This window comes from Toxotes jaculatrix, chromosome 3 (assembly GCF_017976425.1).
Source record: "Toxotes jaculatrix isolate fToxJac2 chromosome 3, fToxJac2.pri, whole genome shotgun sequence".
In the NCBI taxonomy this organism is placed as follows: domain Eukaryota; kingdom Metazoa; phylum Chordata; class Actinopteri; family Toxotidae; genus Toxotes; species Toxotes jaculatrix.
In genome coordinates this window covers 18,915,995-18,932,988 of record NC_054396.1, presented here as the reverse complement: position 1 = coordinate 18,932,988, position 16,994 = coordinate 18,915,995, and the positions used below count along the sequence as shown (strand labels likewise).

General features: G+C 39.1%; 2 protein-coding genes across 4 annotated transcripts; one reads left to right on the top strand and one right to left on the bottom strand.

Moving 5' to 3' along the window:
- The first annotated feature begins 2,211 nt into the window (after positions 1-2,211).
- Positions 2,212-8,196, top strand: LOC121179520 (N-acetyllactosaminide alpha-1,3-galactosyltransferase-like). The gene is made up of 6 exons (XM_041034410.1): positions 2,212-2,378; positions 3,864-3,971; positions 4,099-4,188; positions 4,627-4,722; positions 5,160-5,297; positions 5,459-8,196. The coding sequence occupies exons 2-6, from the start codon at positions 3,967-3,969 to the stop codon at positions 6,141-6,143; spliced, it is 1,014 nt and encodes a 337-aa protein (XP_040890344.1). The 5' UTR covers positions 2,212-2,378; positions 3,864-3,966; the 3' UTR covers positions 6,144-8,196.
- A 135-nt stretch (positions 8,197-8,331) lies between these two features.
- Positions 8,332-16,640, bottom strand: si:dkey-264d12.5 (synaptonemal complex protein 1). 3 transcript variants are annotated; one of them, XM_041034407.1, is made up of 19 exons: positions 16,251-16,640; positions 15,173-15,349; positions 14,945-15,065; positions 14,534-14,745; positions 14,054-14,149; positions 13,468-13,633; positions 13,068-13,118; positions 12,778-12,893; positions 12,166-12,282; positions 11,733-11,822; positions 11,344-11,442; positions 11,088-11,176; positions 10,873-10,999; positions 10,470-10,582; positions 10,063-10,204; positions 9,550-9,686; positions 9,327-9,444; positions 8,865-8,926; positions 8,332-8,774 (listed from the first exon to the last, which is right to left on the bottom strand). In XM_041034407.1, the coding sequence occupies exons 1-19, from the start codon at positions 16,263-16,265 to the stop codon at positions 8,552-8,554; spliced, it is 2,271 nt and encodes a 756-aa protein (XP_040890341.1). In that variant the 5' UTR covers positions 16,266-16,640; the 3' UTR covers positions 8,332-8,551. The 3 variants fall into 3 exon arrangements, with proteins under 3 accessions (XP_040890341.1, XP_040890342.1, XP_040890343.1); XM_041034408.1 differs by lacking the exon at positions 12,166-12,282; XM_041034409.1 differs by lacking the exon at positions 16,251-16,640 and having other exon boundaries at positions 14,876-15,065; positions 15,173-15,183.
- Positions 16,641-16,994: the final 354 nt, after the last annotated feature.

The window sequence follows — 16,994 nt, the reverse complement described above, 5'->3', positions numbered from 1 at the left end:
CTGTTTCATCACCTTACTGCTGACAAGAAAGGCGAGGATAACGTTTCACTTGGTTTCAGTGAAGAAGGAGCTAAAAATAAGTTTAGTGAGCACAATCACAAGATACCTTTATATTGAGTTTTAGTAATTTCTTAAGGTATTTCACCTTGTATTAACTCACTTACAGATTTTACATACAATTTATGTATTTGGTTTATTTTTCCATAATGTCTTATTTATTCATTTAAAGCATAAAAATGGCAATGCATCAAATGACTGTGAAAATAACATGAAAGGTGTCGCTCATAATGATGAGCTTGTTTCAGCTTGTTCCCCTCAGCTTTGCAGAGCTTTATGGCAAGTTTCAGTTCATTGCACAACTCCAAATGGCAGAGAGACATAGTAAGTGGTGAGTTAGTGGAGAATTGAGCTAAAGAACAATACATTTGCTTCAGGAGTTGGTAGAGAGGAAAGCCAGAGCAAAAAAAGAGAGTTAATATTGAACTTAGAATCCTCCTGAGCTGTTCTACCACATCACTGTGTTTCTGTCAATCAAGAAAAGGCTGAGGCAAAGGACATTTTTACAGCTACTAACTGCCTTCTTCCAAACGTCTTCCCCACTACTCTCCCACTCAAACCATTATTGCTCTGACTTAAAAATACTGATTTAGTAAACAATAGTTCCCCTCCATCTGTAACGTGTGTTAGAAATCTAACATTTTTAGATTGTTGATACTGATGCATCAGTGTTTAAGCAGAATTTTGCTGTTGTAGCTGGTGGAGGTGGTCTTATGGTTTACAACATAAGGGTCGGGCCCCTTCAAAGGGTCACCTTATAAATCTGAGGAGCTGTGAGATGATTAATAGTAATAGTAAGTAAGTAGTACTTTGTTATTTTCCACCGTTCTCCCTGTGTAGAGGGTTGCGTCAGGAAAGGCATCCGGCATAAAACAACGTGCCAAATTTGAAACATCCGAATCATCAGTTTCGGATTATTCGCTGTGGCGACCCCCTGACAAGGAACAGTCAAAAGTGGAACAACAACTTTGTTACTTTCCAATGCTGTGAACAACTCACAGGAGATCTGTATCTAAACCCCTGAGGAAATTGAGTCTGTTTTTTTCTCAGGTTTTAGTTGTGGTTTGGTCTACAAACTCTGCCAGTTTACGTCACCATCTCTTCGTGCAGAACAAGGACCCAAGCTATTTTAATGGGATTTTGAAAAAAAAACAACAAAACAGAGACATATCCTTTTACATCAGGGAGGAGAGTTTCAACATAGCTGTCTAAGTGCTGCAAACTTGCAAGCTGCCACAGGCCGCAGCAGATTTCCTCAACTGGTCAGAGCTTGTTCAATTGGGCTCTCTGGCAACTGACAGTGACACTCCCTTTTTTATGTAAAAACAAAATTATGAATGACAAGAGGTATTAGAATGCCGCATTTCATACAGAGGTGTGCTCGCCGTGATTTACAACAAATAAAATATTTATGCAATCAGACTACTTCTTCTTTTTCTTTAATTTTTCAATTGTAAGAGCAGGGCAGAGGTATAGGACCACCAAGAACCATTCTAGTTTGTTTCTGTGACTTCTATGATGCCAAAATGAACACGTCCTCCTTGCAGTCACTGCTTTGTGGCGTATGTTAATTAACAACTGAGGTTAGGTTTGTCAGATAATCAGTAACCTTGTTTATGGAATCAAAATGAAAAGGGAATGGGGAAAAAAGCGACACCTGTCACTGTATTTCCTCAGTTATATATGTTAGACACTCGATTGCCATCAAAAGAACCTAGTGGAAACTAGTACAATGATATAAGCAACGTCAATCTTTCCTTGCACTGAATCTTAGGACCTTAAACCTAAGGGCGTGGTGTGTCTGTGAGCGAGGTTAAAGGGCAATTGAGATTCACGTCTCCCTCTCTGTGCCCAGAGTTTTCAGGCTTGTGCGTAAATAATGTTTTTCGACGTTTACTTTATTTTTTTTTTGGGGGGGGGGGGGGGGGGGGGGGGGTGTTTTTTGACTGAATCAGATTCTGACAACTCATATTAGTTAACCTTTTCTGATACTGACCGTTTGCATCGGGCTTTGTCCTCAGCGCGTCACACTAATCTCTTAGAAAGTCTCTGAGCACACTGAAAACTTGCTGGCCAACAGCCACTAGGGTGATAGTTAAGTCTTTGAAAGTGTGTAGTGTCACCTTTGCAAGTACTACAGAAGTAACTATACGCTCCTTCCCCAGTAATCGATGCTCCGCAGCACTCTGTAGAAAATGGCCACTCCCTATAGGCGCACAACACCTGTGTTCACCGTCAGCATGGACCTCACACAGAATCCAGGATAATTTATTGACTTGTTCACACTGAACGAGTTTTGGATGCATACTGTTGACTCATAGGTGAGTTATCTACACATTGTTTTTTATAAAATCTTAGTTTTAAGATTTTAAGATAGACTGTGTTTGTTTAATGGACAACACCTTTTTTTGTTTTACCGCAGGTGAGGTGTAAACGTGTTCAGCTAAAGTTTGGGACCGTCAAGATTTGTCCTCTTTTATTGTATTTTGAATCTGATTTCACGATTCGGTTCGAGGAAATTATGAGACGATTATGATTGTTTTGTGAAAAACGAATGAGATTGTTTTAGAAGAAACTACATTTGTGACTTAAGTACCAGCTGGTTACGGTCGTAACTTCCGCAAACAGTGTCTTAGTCTTAGTGGCATCTTCGACTATTAAACCTAACCTGATAACCTGATAACCCCACCTGAGAGTCCAAACACCTAACCAGAGCCAGCATTAAAACTCCCCAGAGGAGAAAAAGATCAATCACAGAAAACATTGAAAAGGGGTAAAATAATAATATTAATAATAATAATTTCAAAATAACTAAATAAATAAATAGGTAGATAATAATAATAAAATAAAATAACACTGGAAAACTATAGGTTTTATTCTTCAAATTCACCAACATTCAGAATACAATGTGTGCGATTTTGAGACTACATCTAAACCACAGGCACAGGATGTCGCCTGTTCGATATTAATCAACGATTAAGTGATGCAACCCTTTATCTATGCAAAAGACGACCGTGAAAGAAAAGAGGAAGCATTGAGATTGCATGTTATGAAAATGTTCCTCATTTTAAATTTGAGGTTGCTGATACAATTCACCAAAAAAGACAAGGTGCACGGAAAACGTGTGTCACTCCATGTAAAATCAGACAGAATCCAGGGAAGTAGCTGCAGCAGCAGCTGCCTGTTGGCTTTCTCTTGGGTCCTGCCATCCATGTGGATTTTTTTGAGACATACCACGTACCTAAGCGTTGTTGCAGACCATGTACACCCTTTCATGGAAACGGTGTTCATTAGTTGAAGGAGACCTCACACTTTAGCTCAGAATTATTAAAAGATTTTATTTGCAGAAACAATAATGATTGGTATCATGTTGGTGCAAAAACTTGGGTTCGTATTTTCAATTTTCACTCTTGTTTAGGAATAATTTTGCACTTTTTTCCAAATCTAAACTGATCTAAACTAAAACTGGCATGCAGTAGGCCATCCCAGATACAGGGTTTTAGAGGCTATAAAAATAAAATTATATGAAGGACTGAATTGATATGAAATCATAGGACATGAAATCCTGACTTGTAGGACTTTCCTATTACTGTGGTGAAGAATGCTTTTTGATTATAGTCAAGATGATGCAAAGTATGGAGTGCCTGTTAACAGCAGTGTAAATTGTTGCATGTGCATGGCACTTACAAGTGACTGAAATGAGATGAGATGTCTTGCCTAAAAACCAGCTTTGAACACAAGCTTTCACTGACTTCAACGTGTTTTATTCTCACTACTATTTGTATCATCTTGCATTCTCTGATTAGATTTCTTCCCAGGTGCCATTTTATCAGTGAATCTACAGCTGCCTTCACCTGATCTGGCAAAACAATTCAGTCCACTGAAGCTGGATGCCTGCGTTTTTCAAGAATGGGGTATTTTGCGTCTTTAAAAACTAATTCATTATCTACACTAGTGACAGCTTTGCATGCTCAAAAGCATAAGGTCTTGCATGACTTTGAACTCTGAATTAAGATTCATATCTTGTCTTTATTCCTGCAGATTGGTTCAGAGGACAAGGAGTTTTTTTAAATTTGTGCTGTGCTTACCTGTTGCGCTGTTCGTCTTCTACTTCACATCTCCGTCTTTCAGGTGACTTTCGAAACAAATCTGCACTGACATTTTGGAGACGCTACATACACTCTGTTGTCAGTTTATTAGGAACACCGAGCTAAAACTAATTAGTGTCTAATACAACAGTGCTGCTGTTTTAGAGAGGAGCTGATTAAACTTTATGAGTTTGAGTATGAGCAGTTCGTATTATCTTTTGCTGACAAGTGTTTCTGTTTCTCCACACTCCATTTATAGCAGTGAGGTCAGGATGCATAACAAACAGCTCTTTATATAGTTCAGTCTGGTTCAGCAGCACCTTCATGACCATTTAGTTTAGTTCAGTATTACCACCCTGCGTTAGTTTTGGCTATATATACCTGATAAACTGCCAACTGGGTGTAGATCCATTAATAAACCTGATTACAAACATTACATTATTTGCTGGTCATATTTTTTATTTTTATTTTTTTTCACCAGACTTTTAATAGGCCTCCTTCCTATGGACAAATGCTCTTTGCAAAGTGGAAAGGGTCTGATTCTGGACAACGGTCTAGATGCCAGTCTTGACATGATGTAAGTTTTAAGTTTTGTGATATTTCCAGCTTGAGTTGTTTTTGGACGTGGTCTAACTGCAGCTTCTCAACACGTCAAACTAAACGTGCAGCAGTTGGATCGCATCAGTCAAACAGTCCACAAAGTAAAGGGGTGTCATTATTGTTGACATCAAGACATCAAGAACAACAATAAAAGAGATTTCAAAGACAACAGTGATACATATTGTAATGCTACCAGTTGTTAGATCCCCATGTTCTAGGTTTTTTGTTACATTACCATAGTGAACTATAGAAAATATATAAAGAGGGAATGACTACATGCATTTCAAAGCAAAGTCAGAACAGAACAGCAGTCATAAAGAAAGCTGATCCGGGTCCTGAAAAGACATTCTTGGAAGTTGTTTTCTGAGCCTGACACCTATGGTTTAAACTTTAAAGAATCTTCTTCGGTTTCAGGTCCAGACGTGACGTGCAAACATGCACATCTTGGAAAGCTCCCATCATATGGGAGGGGATGTTTGAACCTGATCTTTATGACCAAATGCACAAGAGGGAAGGATCCTCTGTGGCTTTAACTGTGTTTGCTGTAGGAAGGTTTGTTTTCACATCAGTTTTTCTGACAGTTTTGGTAAACTGCTTTCAGGTGTAACACACCCTGCATATCTGGTTTAACAACTGCCATTTTACTTAGTACGTTTGCTGTAACTGTTAAGATTAAAAGCATGAAATTACCCTTGTCTCCACTTCCATCCAAGGTACCTGGACGCTTACCTCAAGACCTTCCTGAGCTCCTCAGAACATCACTTTATGGTGGGTTTGCCGGTGACATATTATATATTTACAGACGAGCCAAAAAAGGTGCCAGACATCAAGCTTGCTGCTCAGCGAAGCCTGAAGGTGATCGAAGTGAAGAGGCACTCTAGGTGGCAGGACATCTCCATGATGCGAATGAAGACCATATCAGATGTCATAGAGTCGGATATTCGCCATAACTTCACGCACGTCTTCTGCTTTGATGTGGATCAGGTGTTTACCGGGAGATTTGGCTCAGAGGCTCTGGGCGATTCTGTGGCTCTCCTCCATGCCTACTACTACCACCTTCCAAAGAGGTTTTATACCTATGACCGCAACCCGAAGTCCAAAGCATACATGGAAACCGGGGATTTCTACTACCACGCTGCCGTCTTTGGAGGTTCATGGAAAAGTGTAAAAGCGTTGGCTGACGCCTGCTACCAGAGCATCATGGAGGATAAACAGAATAATGTGGAGGCTTTGTGGCATGATGAGAGTCATCTAAACAAGTACCTATTGCTTCACAAACCAAGCAGAGTGCTCTCCCCTGAGTACTGCTGGGACAACAGTATCGGCTACAGGGCTGACATACGAGTCACCCGACTAGTGTGGGCACCGAAACATTATGATAAACTACGCATACCCTAGCGTGTTTTGAATATGGTGGTTGTTTTAATTTGCACAACTGCAAATGTGAATTTCCTGTTGGAGTGACTGCCTGCCCTTTCAATGAGTCTTCTGGTTTTTTTTTTTGGTTTTTTTTTAGGGCCAGGTAAACCTATGCAAGCACTGCCTTTGCATCATCATCAGTGTACACCGATCAGCTATAACACTAAAACCAGATGTCAGTTTTAATGCAGCTTCTGCAGTTAGCAATCACTGCAGGTAGTGAAATAGACACTGAAAAGCACAGCTTTCAAACTAATGTATTTCAGTTGGAAACGTATTGGAAGGAATGAAGCTCTGCATTCATTAACAGCTGTGGAGTCACGAGGAGGTGGTTGGGGGTAGATGTTGGGCGTACAGACAGGGTGACAGCCACACCAGAGACCAAAGTTTGTATCCAGAGTCCCCATGCGTGGGTAGGTTTAGACAACAAAAGCTCTTTGGTTAAGCTTAGTGAAAGACCATAGTTTTTGTTCAGTTGAAATAAACACGTTGTGTCTGAAGTCTAAACCTATGTCTCGGGTGACCAGTGAATGTGTACCACGTATGTGTTGAAACAAAATATTTAGAGGAAATGATCAAGTGGTAAAAAAGCAGTTCCTGCTTGTCAAGTAGACATATTTTAGATCTAAAGATAAATTATTTTAAGAATATGAGAACAATGCGGTTTGGCTGTGAACTGGAATCTAGTACAGAAAATCTTGTTGGTCTGTTCATTTGTGTGTTGTAAAATGTTTTTGTTGCATTTCATCAGTGATTACTTTTTGATTACTCTTTGCTACTCTGGAAAACAATTAGCTGTTCTTTGTGTGTGTAACAAAGGTACTGATGTGAAAAACATATCTCTGTAGTGGCTTCTTTTGTTTCTGAATGACTACGTGCAAGATATACAGAATTTTATAATGTTTTATGAGCTTGTTTGTGAAGATGACAGCTTGAAAGGTTAAACCACTTTTGTTGTCGATTGACTAGGAGAACCTGCCAGGATCCGCTGTCCCAGTGTCATTTCCACATTCATGTGTTTTGAACTCCAGAGAACTAGTGAAATGAGAGATGCTGTGTAATACACACAGTAAAGCCCTGAAACATGTAAAATTGTAAAATATTAACTGTAAAATCTCGGATTCAAGGTACAATTGGTTGTGTTGACAAATCTTTAGAGCTTGATCAACACTGAAAAGTTTAATATTTGTTTACTTTGCATTTTGCACATACAATGATGATGACTGCCCTGGCCACTGAACATTATAAACTGATAGATACTCTATTCATCCCCTAGTGGAAATTCACAAGAGTGATATTTGGCGCTGCTGTGAGTGGCAGCCTTTCCAGCAGCTCTGTGTTTTTTTTTTTTTGCTGTTTTGTGCTTTTTTTGTTGTGGATTCTTATTAATTACTGAATGTTTTTTTTTTCTTATAGTGTCCATATTATTTTCAAAATTTTACTTAGCAGGTTTTGTTCATTCCTGTATTTTTTATTCATTTCTAAACAGCACTGATTAACTTTCACTCAGGAGAGATCCTAAATTCAGTTGATGTTCATAATGTTGATAACTGCGTGTACAAATGCCGTGTTTTCTAACTGTAACCTCACTTTTCAAGCAGATGTATTGGTAACATTCTTGTAAGCTACATTTTTGGCAAGTTGAGACACGTTTACACCTGCAAATGATGGTAACACTTGTCTCACTGAGCAAATCTGTATTTGTATTAACATGGGTGGGGATAAATATTGATAGTATAATCCATCAAGTGAATTAAATAAATGTATTTCACTAAAATTTATTTAGAGAACAGTAATTTTGATACAATTTTGAATGTAATTCAAAACCAGATATATTTTTATAAACATGAGAACTAAGGTGATCTGAAGTATTACTGAAATCCAGCTGCCCCTCCTCAAACATCTTGCTAAGGATAATACTTTATCTATATACTATATACTTTTATTCCCTAGATTTAAAATTGATTTATTAGACAGTTGCCATAATCAAATGTACATTTGTAAACTCTTTCAAGGTGAAATACATTTCTAATTTGCTAAAAGATCTTGTCTGAGATATGTTTTTATTGAGGAAAATTATATTTCAAAAACAAAATTCACGTGTGCCTTAAGGCAAATTTCAAGCTTACATTTGTAACAAAAGATACTGATTGTTTTTCATTGTGCATGTAATTAACAATATCTATCCCAACTATTCTAAACAGAGAACTGATGCTGAAGTTGTCAAAAATCTGTGAAGGTCCAGGCTGAGAGGTTGTCTTGCTGTGAGTATACTTAGAAATTTAACAGAATATGAACTTTACAGAGCAAAAGGGAAATCTTTTGTTGTTTATTAATTTAATTTACTTACAAATAAAATCGTTATATACAGTATGTTCATGTAAATTTCAGGAACAGGAACTTTCTGAGTTGCTGAGCGCAGCCGGGGGAGCCGAGCGGTCTGAGTGGTTCTGAATGGAGGTCAGGTTCAGGTAACCCATCTCTGCTGATCGAGACAGGGCCGCAGAGATCAAGCATCGTGGGGAAGAGGTCCCATCTGTCTGCTTGGTGTGACTACTCGGAGTATCGTCCAATAAGGTTTGAAAATCAGAAGGCTTAGGCATCATTGCACTAGGGACACAGTCAAAATTCCCAGACATTCAATGGTGTTTTGCCAAACAAATTGGTTTTGATCAAGTTCTGAACTGTGATCTGACCTACCTTGAATCTTGCACAGAGACGGATGTAAAAATCTGCTGAGGATGATATACTTTCTTCAGTTCCTATTTAAACAAAACAAGCATCTTTGTTAAATAAATATATTTCAGAATAAATCATATTTTTCTGTCAGCATTTCATCAGTGACTATGTATTTTGAAATGTTTAACTGTCTGTATTGGTTGATACAAGTTACATTTGCATCTGTGTTGGTTTATTAGATTCTTCTCTTTTCCAGTTCCCCTTTTTGACAGTACATATTTACCCTGAAGTTGCAGTGCACAAACAATGAATTTCAGCAGGTAGTTTCCTATTAGCCATTTGTCAAAAGCTTGTCTCTCTTTGCTGCTCAGGAAAACAATTAGCTGCTAATCAGTCAGAATTTCACGATCGAAACAATATGAACACCAAATCCAGATCACAGCCTGTGTGTAAAGATGACACGGGGTTAACTGTGTGCAGTACCTCAGCAAAGTGGAGTGACTGCATGTTCTGTAAAGCTCGTTCCAGGACCGACAGCTGATTGGACATGTGGAGTATTTTGTTTCCCAGTTTCTTGTTTTCCATCTCTAGAAAATCCACCCTTAAAATCAAAAGAAACATCTGTAAATTATTTTTTACCATTCCCTTTGAACATCAAGTGTGGACTAGTGCAGAAAAGTGTTGACTGGCTCTATAAGTTCAGTACCTGCATTTGGACAAAGAAGCTGTAAGACAGCTGTCTTTCTTGTTGTGCTCCTCCTCGTTTAGCTGTTGCAACAACCTCGTCCTCTCAATGAGTAGTTTTTCATTTTCGGTAGTTATACTTGTGACAAGCTCTTTCTCCTGGAAAAGAAAAACATTTTAAACTCCACACATGATCTGTCATGTCAGCCTCAGTTTCTTATCATCTCATATACCTGAGAAGAGTCAATAGAGATGTGTCTTTATGAGTCTACATGAGACTTGTGTCAATACACAAATTACACAATGCATTGTATCAACAAGGGTTGGGGCTAAATATTGATATTGTAATCCATCCAGTGAATTAAAAAAAGGACAAATCTTTCATCTTATTCAGAGAACAGTAATTCTCATTTTTTTTAATGTAATTCAAAACCAGATACATTTTTAAAAAGTGAAGTATTAGTGAAATTCAGCTGCCCCTCCTCAAACATCCTGATTTTTTTATGTGTAAACGAGGATAAAGCTGTAGATTTACCTTTGCTAACGAATGGGAACACAAGGACAACTCTCGCTCTAGACTTTTTATCTTCTCATCACGCCATGTGGTTTCATCATCCAATTTTTGTCTGGCCCGACACAGTTTGGCTTTGTGTTTTTCCTTAATCTCGTGGTATTTACTGTAAACAGGTGGACAAGCGTAAAACATAAATATTACCAATCTAGAAAACAACATGCTGACTTTCCTGTGATAAAAGAAAGTTAAGTGATATTCCATGTATCTTATTATCATATGCAGTATATTATTATACTATGAAGAGGCATCTACAGGATGAAAACTCTTTAGTATTTGCTCTCGCTTTCAAAATTATTAAGTCTAAGACAATATTGTGTTTTGCTGTTTCTGATTAGATGAATGTTGGAGAGACAGAATGGGCCTGTTACCTGCGCTCTTTGTCAAGGCATTTAAGGGTTTCACAGATCTCCTTCTTTAGTGCCTCGCACTCATCTTGGGTGGACAACAGAGTCCTGACTGCTTCTTGATAATCAGGACACTCCTGTGGTCCAAAATTCACAAAATCAGCAGTGACAGGGATTGATGGTTTCAGTGTTCACAGTTTGTACAGTACGCTATGCATGCTATGAATGCTTAGGCACATTCAAATTAATTTATGGCTTTGTTATCTCTAAGCTTAACACAGAGGTAGTAACTGTTTCTGCTGTTTAGTCCTGGTAAATGGTTGCTGAAAAGGGGAAGTAAATTCCAGACATAATTCTGAAATATTAAATCTGCGCTTTACTTAGCGCAGACAGAGACTTAGGATACTGGCGTATTCTAAGTAATTACCTTTTGCAGTGTGTTTTCATTGCACAGCAGTGTCTGTGTCTCTCGATCTTCTGTTGTAAAGGAGTCTTCCAGTCGCCAATGAGTGTTTTCACAATATTGTAAATCCGCCTCTTTTTGCTTCCATGGCCTTCAAGCACACACACAAAATCTTCACACTATTTTTTTTATACATATACATATATATGTGTGTGTGTGTGTGTGTTAGCATATCCTACCTTTGACTGTGATGTTTGGTGAGGTTGGTAGCTCTGAGGTTTTCCAGGTCTTTATGGGAATTATCCAGTTGCTGCTTAAGGGAATGTATCTGAAAGAATAAGAAAAAGTTTTGAAATTATGTAAAAGGAAACAAAGAAGGTTTCATTGCTACTGTAGCCCATTTCTCTTATAAATGAATCGGATTGTTGCTGAATTTGTCTTTTATGTAATTATCTGAAACTTCTCAATAATCTTTTAATATACAGATTGACTCACTTCTGACTCCTCCTCCGAAAGGCATCTTGTCTGAGCGCTGAGCTTATTTTGTAAATCTCTGCACAGCTGATTGCTCTGATTCAGTTCAGTTTCCCGGGACTAGAAACACGACAAGGACAGCAATCAGGTATTTACTGACCACAACTTGAGGTACATTTGCTGATACTGATGTGTTCTATTAGATTCTCTAAAAGACTGCAACAGCAATACAGTCCTGTTTGGTAAAAAAAAAAAAAAATAATAATAATAACAATTGTCTTTGCAGTGGATAAACACCATTACAACGCTGTTTGATATTGGCATAAAATTATTTTCTGCTGAGGACGAGTGTAATCTCATGGAGTGATCAAGTTTTTCTACAGTGAGACTTTGGCCTGATGAATCTGAACCTGCAGAGTCTGGAGCTGCTGCTCAGCCTGCTGCTGTTGTTCCTGCAGAGCTGATTCTAACTGCTCCACCTCTTTCTGCAGAGATGAAACCTGAAAGAAAAAAACATAAAAGCACATATGATCAGATGTCATATACTGTGTCTGCATCTGTGAACAGGGTTCACATTTGTAAGACATCTTAGATGACTTAATTGTAATGAACATGATTATTCAGTCATATCCTGATTTCAAAACCTTTAATCCTAGTTAATATCAATATATATGTTGTATTTTGACAGCATCCATGCAAAAAAAACGGCTGATAAGACTTTTAAAATGTAATTTCAATCAGTACTACTCTGACTACACAGTAGCTGCTCTCGAATACCAGGCTACTAATCTGATAACAGAAATTTTGTTTGTACAGTTAATGAGATCAAGCAATGAGATTTACTTTGGCCAGCTCCGTGGCCTGATCAGCCTGAACCCCCACAGTGAGGAGCTGCAGCTCCACCTGCTGCTGCTGCAAGGCTGACTCCAGCTGCTCCACCACCTCCTGCAGAGATACAACCTGAGGCAAACACACATGCAGTTGTACTGTAAGGCTGCAGTAGTAGTAGTAGTAGTAGTAGTAGGGTTCTTTTCATTATTGATTAATTTACTGATTATTTTTTCATTTAACAAATTAATTGTATGGTTTAGTAGCGAGAAAATATCCATTATCCAATTTACAAGTTTACATATTAAAATCCAGAAGCCAAAGAAATACTGCTTACTATGAAAGAAATAATTTATAATGCGCAATTAATTTTCACACTGAAAATTACTGAAAGGTTTTCACTCTGCACTGTCACACCTTGAATAACTATTTAAGAGACAAAGGTGTCACTTGTATGTTAATCGTCCATTGCTTACGTAAACCAGAAAGACGTGGCAAACTGCAGCACCAACTGCTGCAACTGTCATTGATGGTGTATACACCATATGCAGCATTTTGCTGCGGCTGCAAAAAATGTAGAAAACAAATTCTTGAGCATAGTGTTATCTCACCAATATTTTATTTTACCGTCTGCCGCAGAGAACTTTTCTCAGCATCTAGGAAGCGAACCCTGCTCCTCAAGGCTCTGATCTCAAAGTCCAGACGATCGTTGAGCTCATTGGCCTTTTGCAGTTCCACCATTTCTTTTGAAATAAAAAAAAAACAGAAAATGCAATCATCAGACATGGATAATACATGTAAAAGGATTTCACTGTTATCATGCATTCTTGTCTATGAACTACCGATTGATTTCAAGTGTTTTAAGTTGAAATTCTTTGAAAAAACTTAAAGGATATGCATTGAAAAAAACATCTCACCAGACTTCTTCAGTTCCTCTACCTCCTGCTGTGCTGCCTGCAGCTCAGGCTCTGAAAACACAAACAACAGAATAAATGCAGATGTTTGTACAGTACTCATCGCTCTGGTTGGAGTTTTCTCTTCAGCTTAGAGCAGTGGAAATTTGTGGAAACTTCAGTTTTAATTCAGTCTGTCTGGGTATTGTATAATAAAAAATAACAACTTCTGAACATTAGTAATGCCCAAGTATTTATTGCGGATCCCACTGAAGGTTTGTGATGTTCAATAGTTAAGTGATAAATAATGATAAATAAAAACATAGGAAACGACAGCAGTGGCAGATGCTGTATTATAACCATGAAAAATCTCTGTGAGAATGACGTAGTCCATTTCCATCAATAGCTGATTAATATCTCTCACCGTAAGCTTTCTGGGTCAAGTGAGCGGACTCCAGCTCATCGGTCAAACGTCGGATCTCGTTGTGGGCCATGGCCAGACGGCGGGAGCCCTCCTCCAGATCCCGCTCCAAACGGGAACACTTCCTCTCCACACTGCTTGACTGGCCAGCCAAATGTCTGGCCTCAGCCTGAACAGAGAGGGACACAACTCACCAAATGACCAAGATCACAGCGACTGCCAGGCTCCGAAGGGCCCCGATGTATACAAACAAGAATGATCAGAAATACATGCCAGAACATAACAGGAGACCTTGAGAAGTGCATGGGATCAAGAAGCATCTGTGGTGCAGTGTCTTGAATTTCTTCTGCCATGCAAAGTTCCCTATCTTGTGCTGGTAACAGAGCTTAGTAACACTGGAACCAAAAAAAGGGGGGGTTGTAATTAAGGTGGATGCTGCTGAGCAGGAGGTTTGAACAGAACATGCAAAAAGATCCTCACATTCACACATGCAAGTCAGCAGCAACCTAAGTGCAGTTTTTAGCATTTGTTAATACTTAATGGGATGCAGTAATAGTAATTGTAGATAATAAAAAAAAAAAGGACGCACAGGAATTAAAGTATGTTTGCTCTGTGAAGCTTTGTGGAGTCCAAAGAGTCTCCTCCAAGGACTCTGGCCATGACGTGGTGCCCCCTTGTGGGGAGACTGGAGAATAACATTAAATCACAGAATAAATCACTTGACCACAGAGAAAACAGTATGAAAGGCATGCTCTTCTAACAACTGGAATAATCTCTATAACATATGAGAATATGCAATATAAGATATCAGAATATGCTGATATGAATCGGAATGAATTGATGTAATTGTACAAGATGCTCCCAAAGAGAAAGCTATCAAAGAAAGAATAAGACTTTCACAAACCTCTTTCCTGTCCTGCACATTTAGTTTCTCAAAGTATAAAAATGAAAGTCATATTCTTCAACTGGAGCTACTGTGTGACCTATGACCCATGGATCTCAATTTCAGACCATCTTTCCACCTCTTTTAACTGTTAATTATCAAATGAGTAGCTGTTCCTCCTCTAACCTGGCGTGCGTTGCTGACCGCCACTTGTGTCTCTGTCCCCAGAGGGACAGTAGTGGTTCCAGCACCCGTCAGTTTGTCAGGATCCTCACACGTCTCAAGCAGGGAGGCCCTCTCCACTAAGAGGTATGCCACCTGTTCACTGGGGCTGCTGTGAATCAACTCTGTGAGACCCTGCTGGTACAGCATTTTAGCCACCTCGCTTATCTGGGCATCTATCGCAATAAAGAACGGGAAAAGAAGGAGAAGGATTTACAATGCTTTATTTTCATTGCTGCTGAAAATGTGGAGACTGTTGTTATCTGGTGATCTTGTTGGAAACACCTCAGTTCAAGTAAATCTTACCCTGAGGTATGAATATTGTCACTACTGCTTATGCTATGGTGATGTGGTGTCCTGGTAAGTATTTCCAACCTTGAAGGGATATAAGCTGCCGCAGCTGGTCCTTGAGCTGATCGTTCTCGTCTTGTATCTGCTGAGCCAAAACATCTTTGTGCTCTGTAAAGATGCGGATCTGCTCCAAGGACTTTCGTACCTCACAGACAGAGAGAACACCACCATCAAATGTTTCCTTTACAGACCCAGACTTTTACATTTTCTCACTCTAGCTAATAATTTCTTAAGTCACCGGTGATAACTTACCTCCGCCATCTCTGCTAAGTGTTGGGAGCGCTGTGCCTCCTGGTCCCTTGTCACGGTGCTCAGACAGCTTCTTGTGTGCTGAAGGGTGCGCCATAGCAAACACAGCTGAGCCTCCTTAGAGGACTCAAGAGCAAGTCCCTCCTCACGAAGCCATGTGGCAATCTTCTCCAACTCCTCCTATGGACGGTATGGGAGACATGTGGACATGGTTCACTGACAACCACCTTATTTCATGCTTAGAAAGGTTTTACTGACTCTGATTGCTTGCATTGTTGGAGGAGAAGTTCAGTTATTGTTCTGATAACTGTTTGATGTGAACAAGATGCATATGTTTATATGCAACTTTAGTTTGAGGGAGATACGGATGATAACTGATTCCCAGCCTTGTGGGTTTTCCTGAGAGTGATGAGTGTTTTTATGTTCCATTTAAAAATGGCTCTAAAGCTAACCTTGAATGTGCCCCAAACTCTGAACTAGTGAAAGACAACTGTGGCTTAAGTTGTTTGCACATTTTGTGGAGCAGCTGTTTCTTTTTGTGGAGACAGCTGACATTGCCAGTATGGTTCTGTTGAATTACTTCGTCCTTGTGCATCTGTGGTTCTCTAAAACTAGGATAAACTGTAGAAGAAAACACAATAACACCTGACTTTATCTATCTACAGTATGCACATTAATCCTCAGTCATTATAAACACATGGTCTGCAGTCAGGCTTGCTGAAAACGTAAGACGTCTGACTGCTAGCAAGAACTTTATTTTAAATTTTGGTGTAGATTCACACGTTTCTACAGATGCAAATAATATCAAGATGTGTTTATAAATACATCAGCATTTCCATTTGATTGAACGGAGCAGCCATAAACAAAAGAGTAAACAAGAAAACTCACTCAGTGTGCAAATTATAGTTTCAATGAAGATCTGGAACAAGTGTGTGCTACAGGAAAGGGATTAAGTTAATTTCAAAACCAGTTTTACGGTGTTAAAGTTTATCACATGTCAGATCTATTGCGTTTTCCTAAAAGTCGCAGATTTTGGTAAAAGTTTAGGTAAACGAAGAAAAAAGGTGAATGTGTTCAGTACCTCTGTCTGATCCATTTGTCCTGCGGTGAGGAACAACTTTCCACCGTGATACACTTTAATTCTTAGCTTTTAGTTTGTTTTTGTCGTTTTTCGAATAAGACAGCCATCACGGAAAGTCAACTGTCACTGTCATGGAGACGGAACGTAGCCTCGAGTCCCAGAGCACGGCGACGTAAACACGCGAGCCGAGCCGACCGTTGTTTTCTCCCTGTTGTTTAACGGTTTTAACGGCACGTTACAAAGAAGAACACGCTCACTCAACTCCCCACAAACCCTAGGATTTAATCAGCAGATACGCGAAACTTTCGCGTCAAAACCAGCGACAGAATGAAAATATAATATGGGTTGATGCTGGAGGAATGTACTGTAAAATATCGCTTTCTGTGGTTTGAGCAAGTGACGAAGTTCTGTTATTCCGTCTTGAAAGGACTCTACCCTCTGTGACCGTGGGTTTTCCGTGGGTCCCTGAAGGCGTCCTGCAAGACCTTTACCAGGGTGAATAGTTTGCAGTCACTTGTAAAAATCAGTAAAAACGAAACTTATGTATGAATCCAAGTAATTTAAAAAAATCTCTTAATTTAATCTGTTAAATCATGGTACACCTTCATTATGACCAAAGGTGCAGTGTGGCAATATGTAATTGCTTCTGCTCAAGTCCTGTTCAAATTTTTACCTGAGCAATTGTATTTCTATTTTACAGGCCCACCTCCAATACACTTCAACTGAGAGAGGAATGTCCTTTTT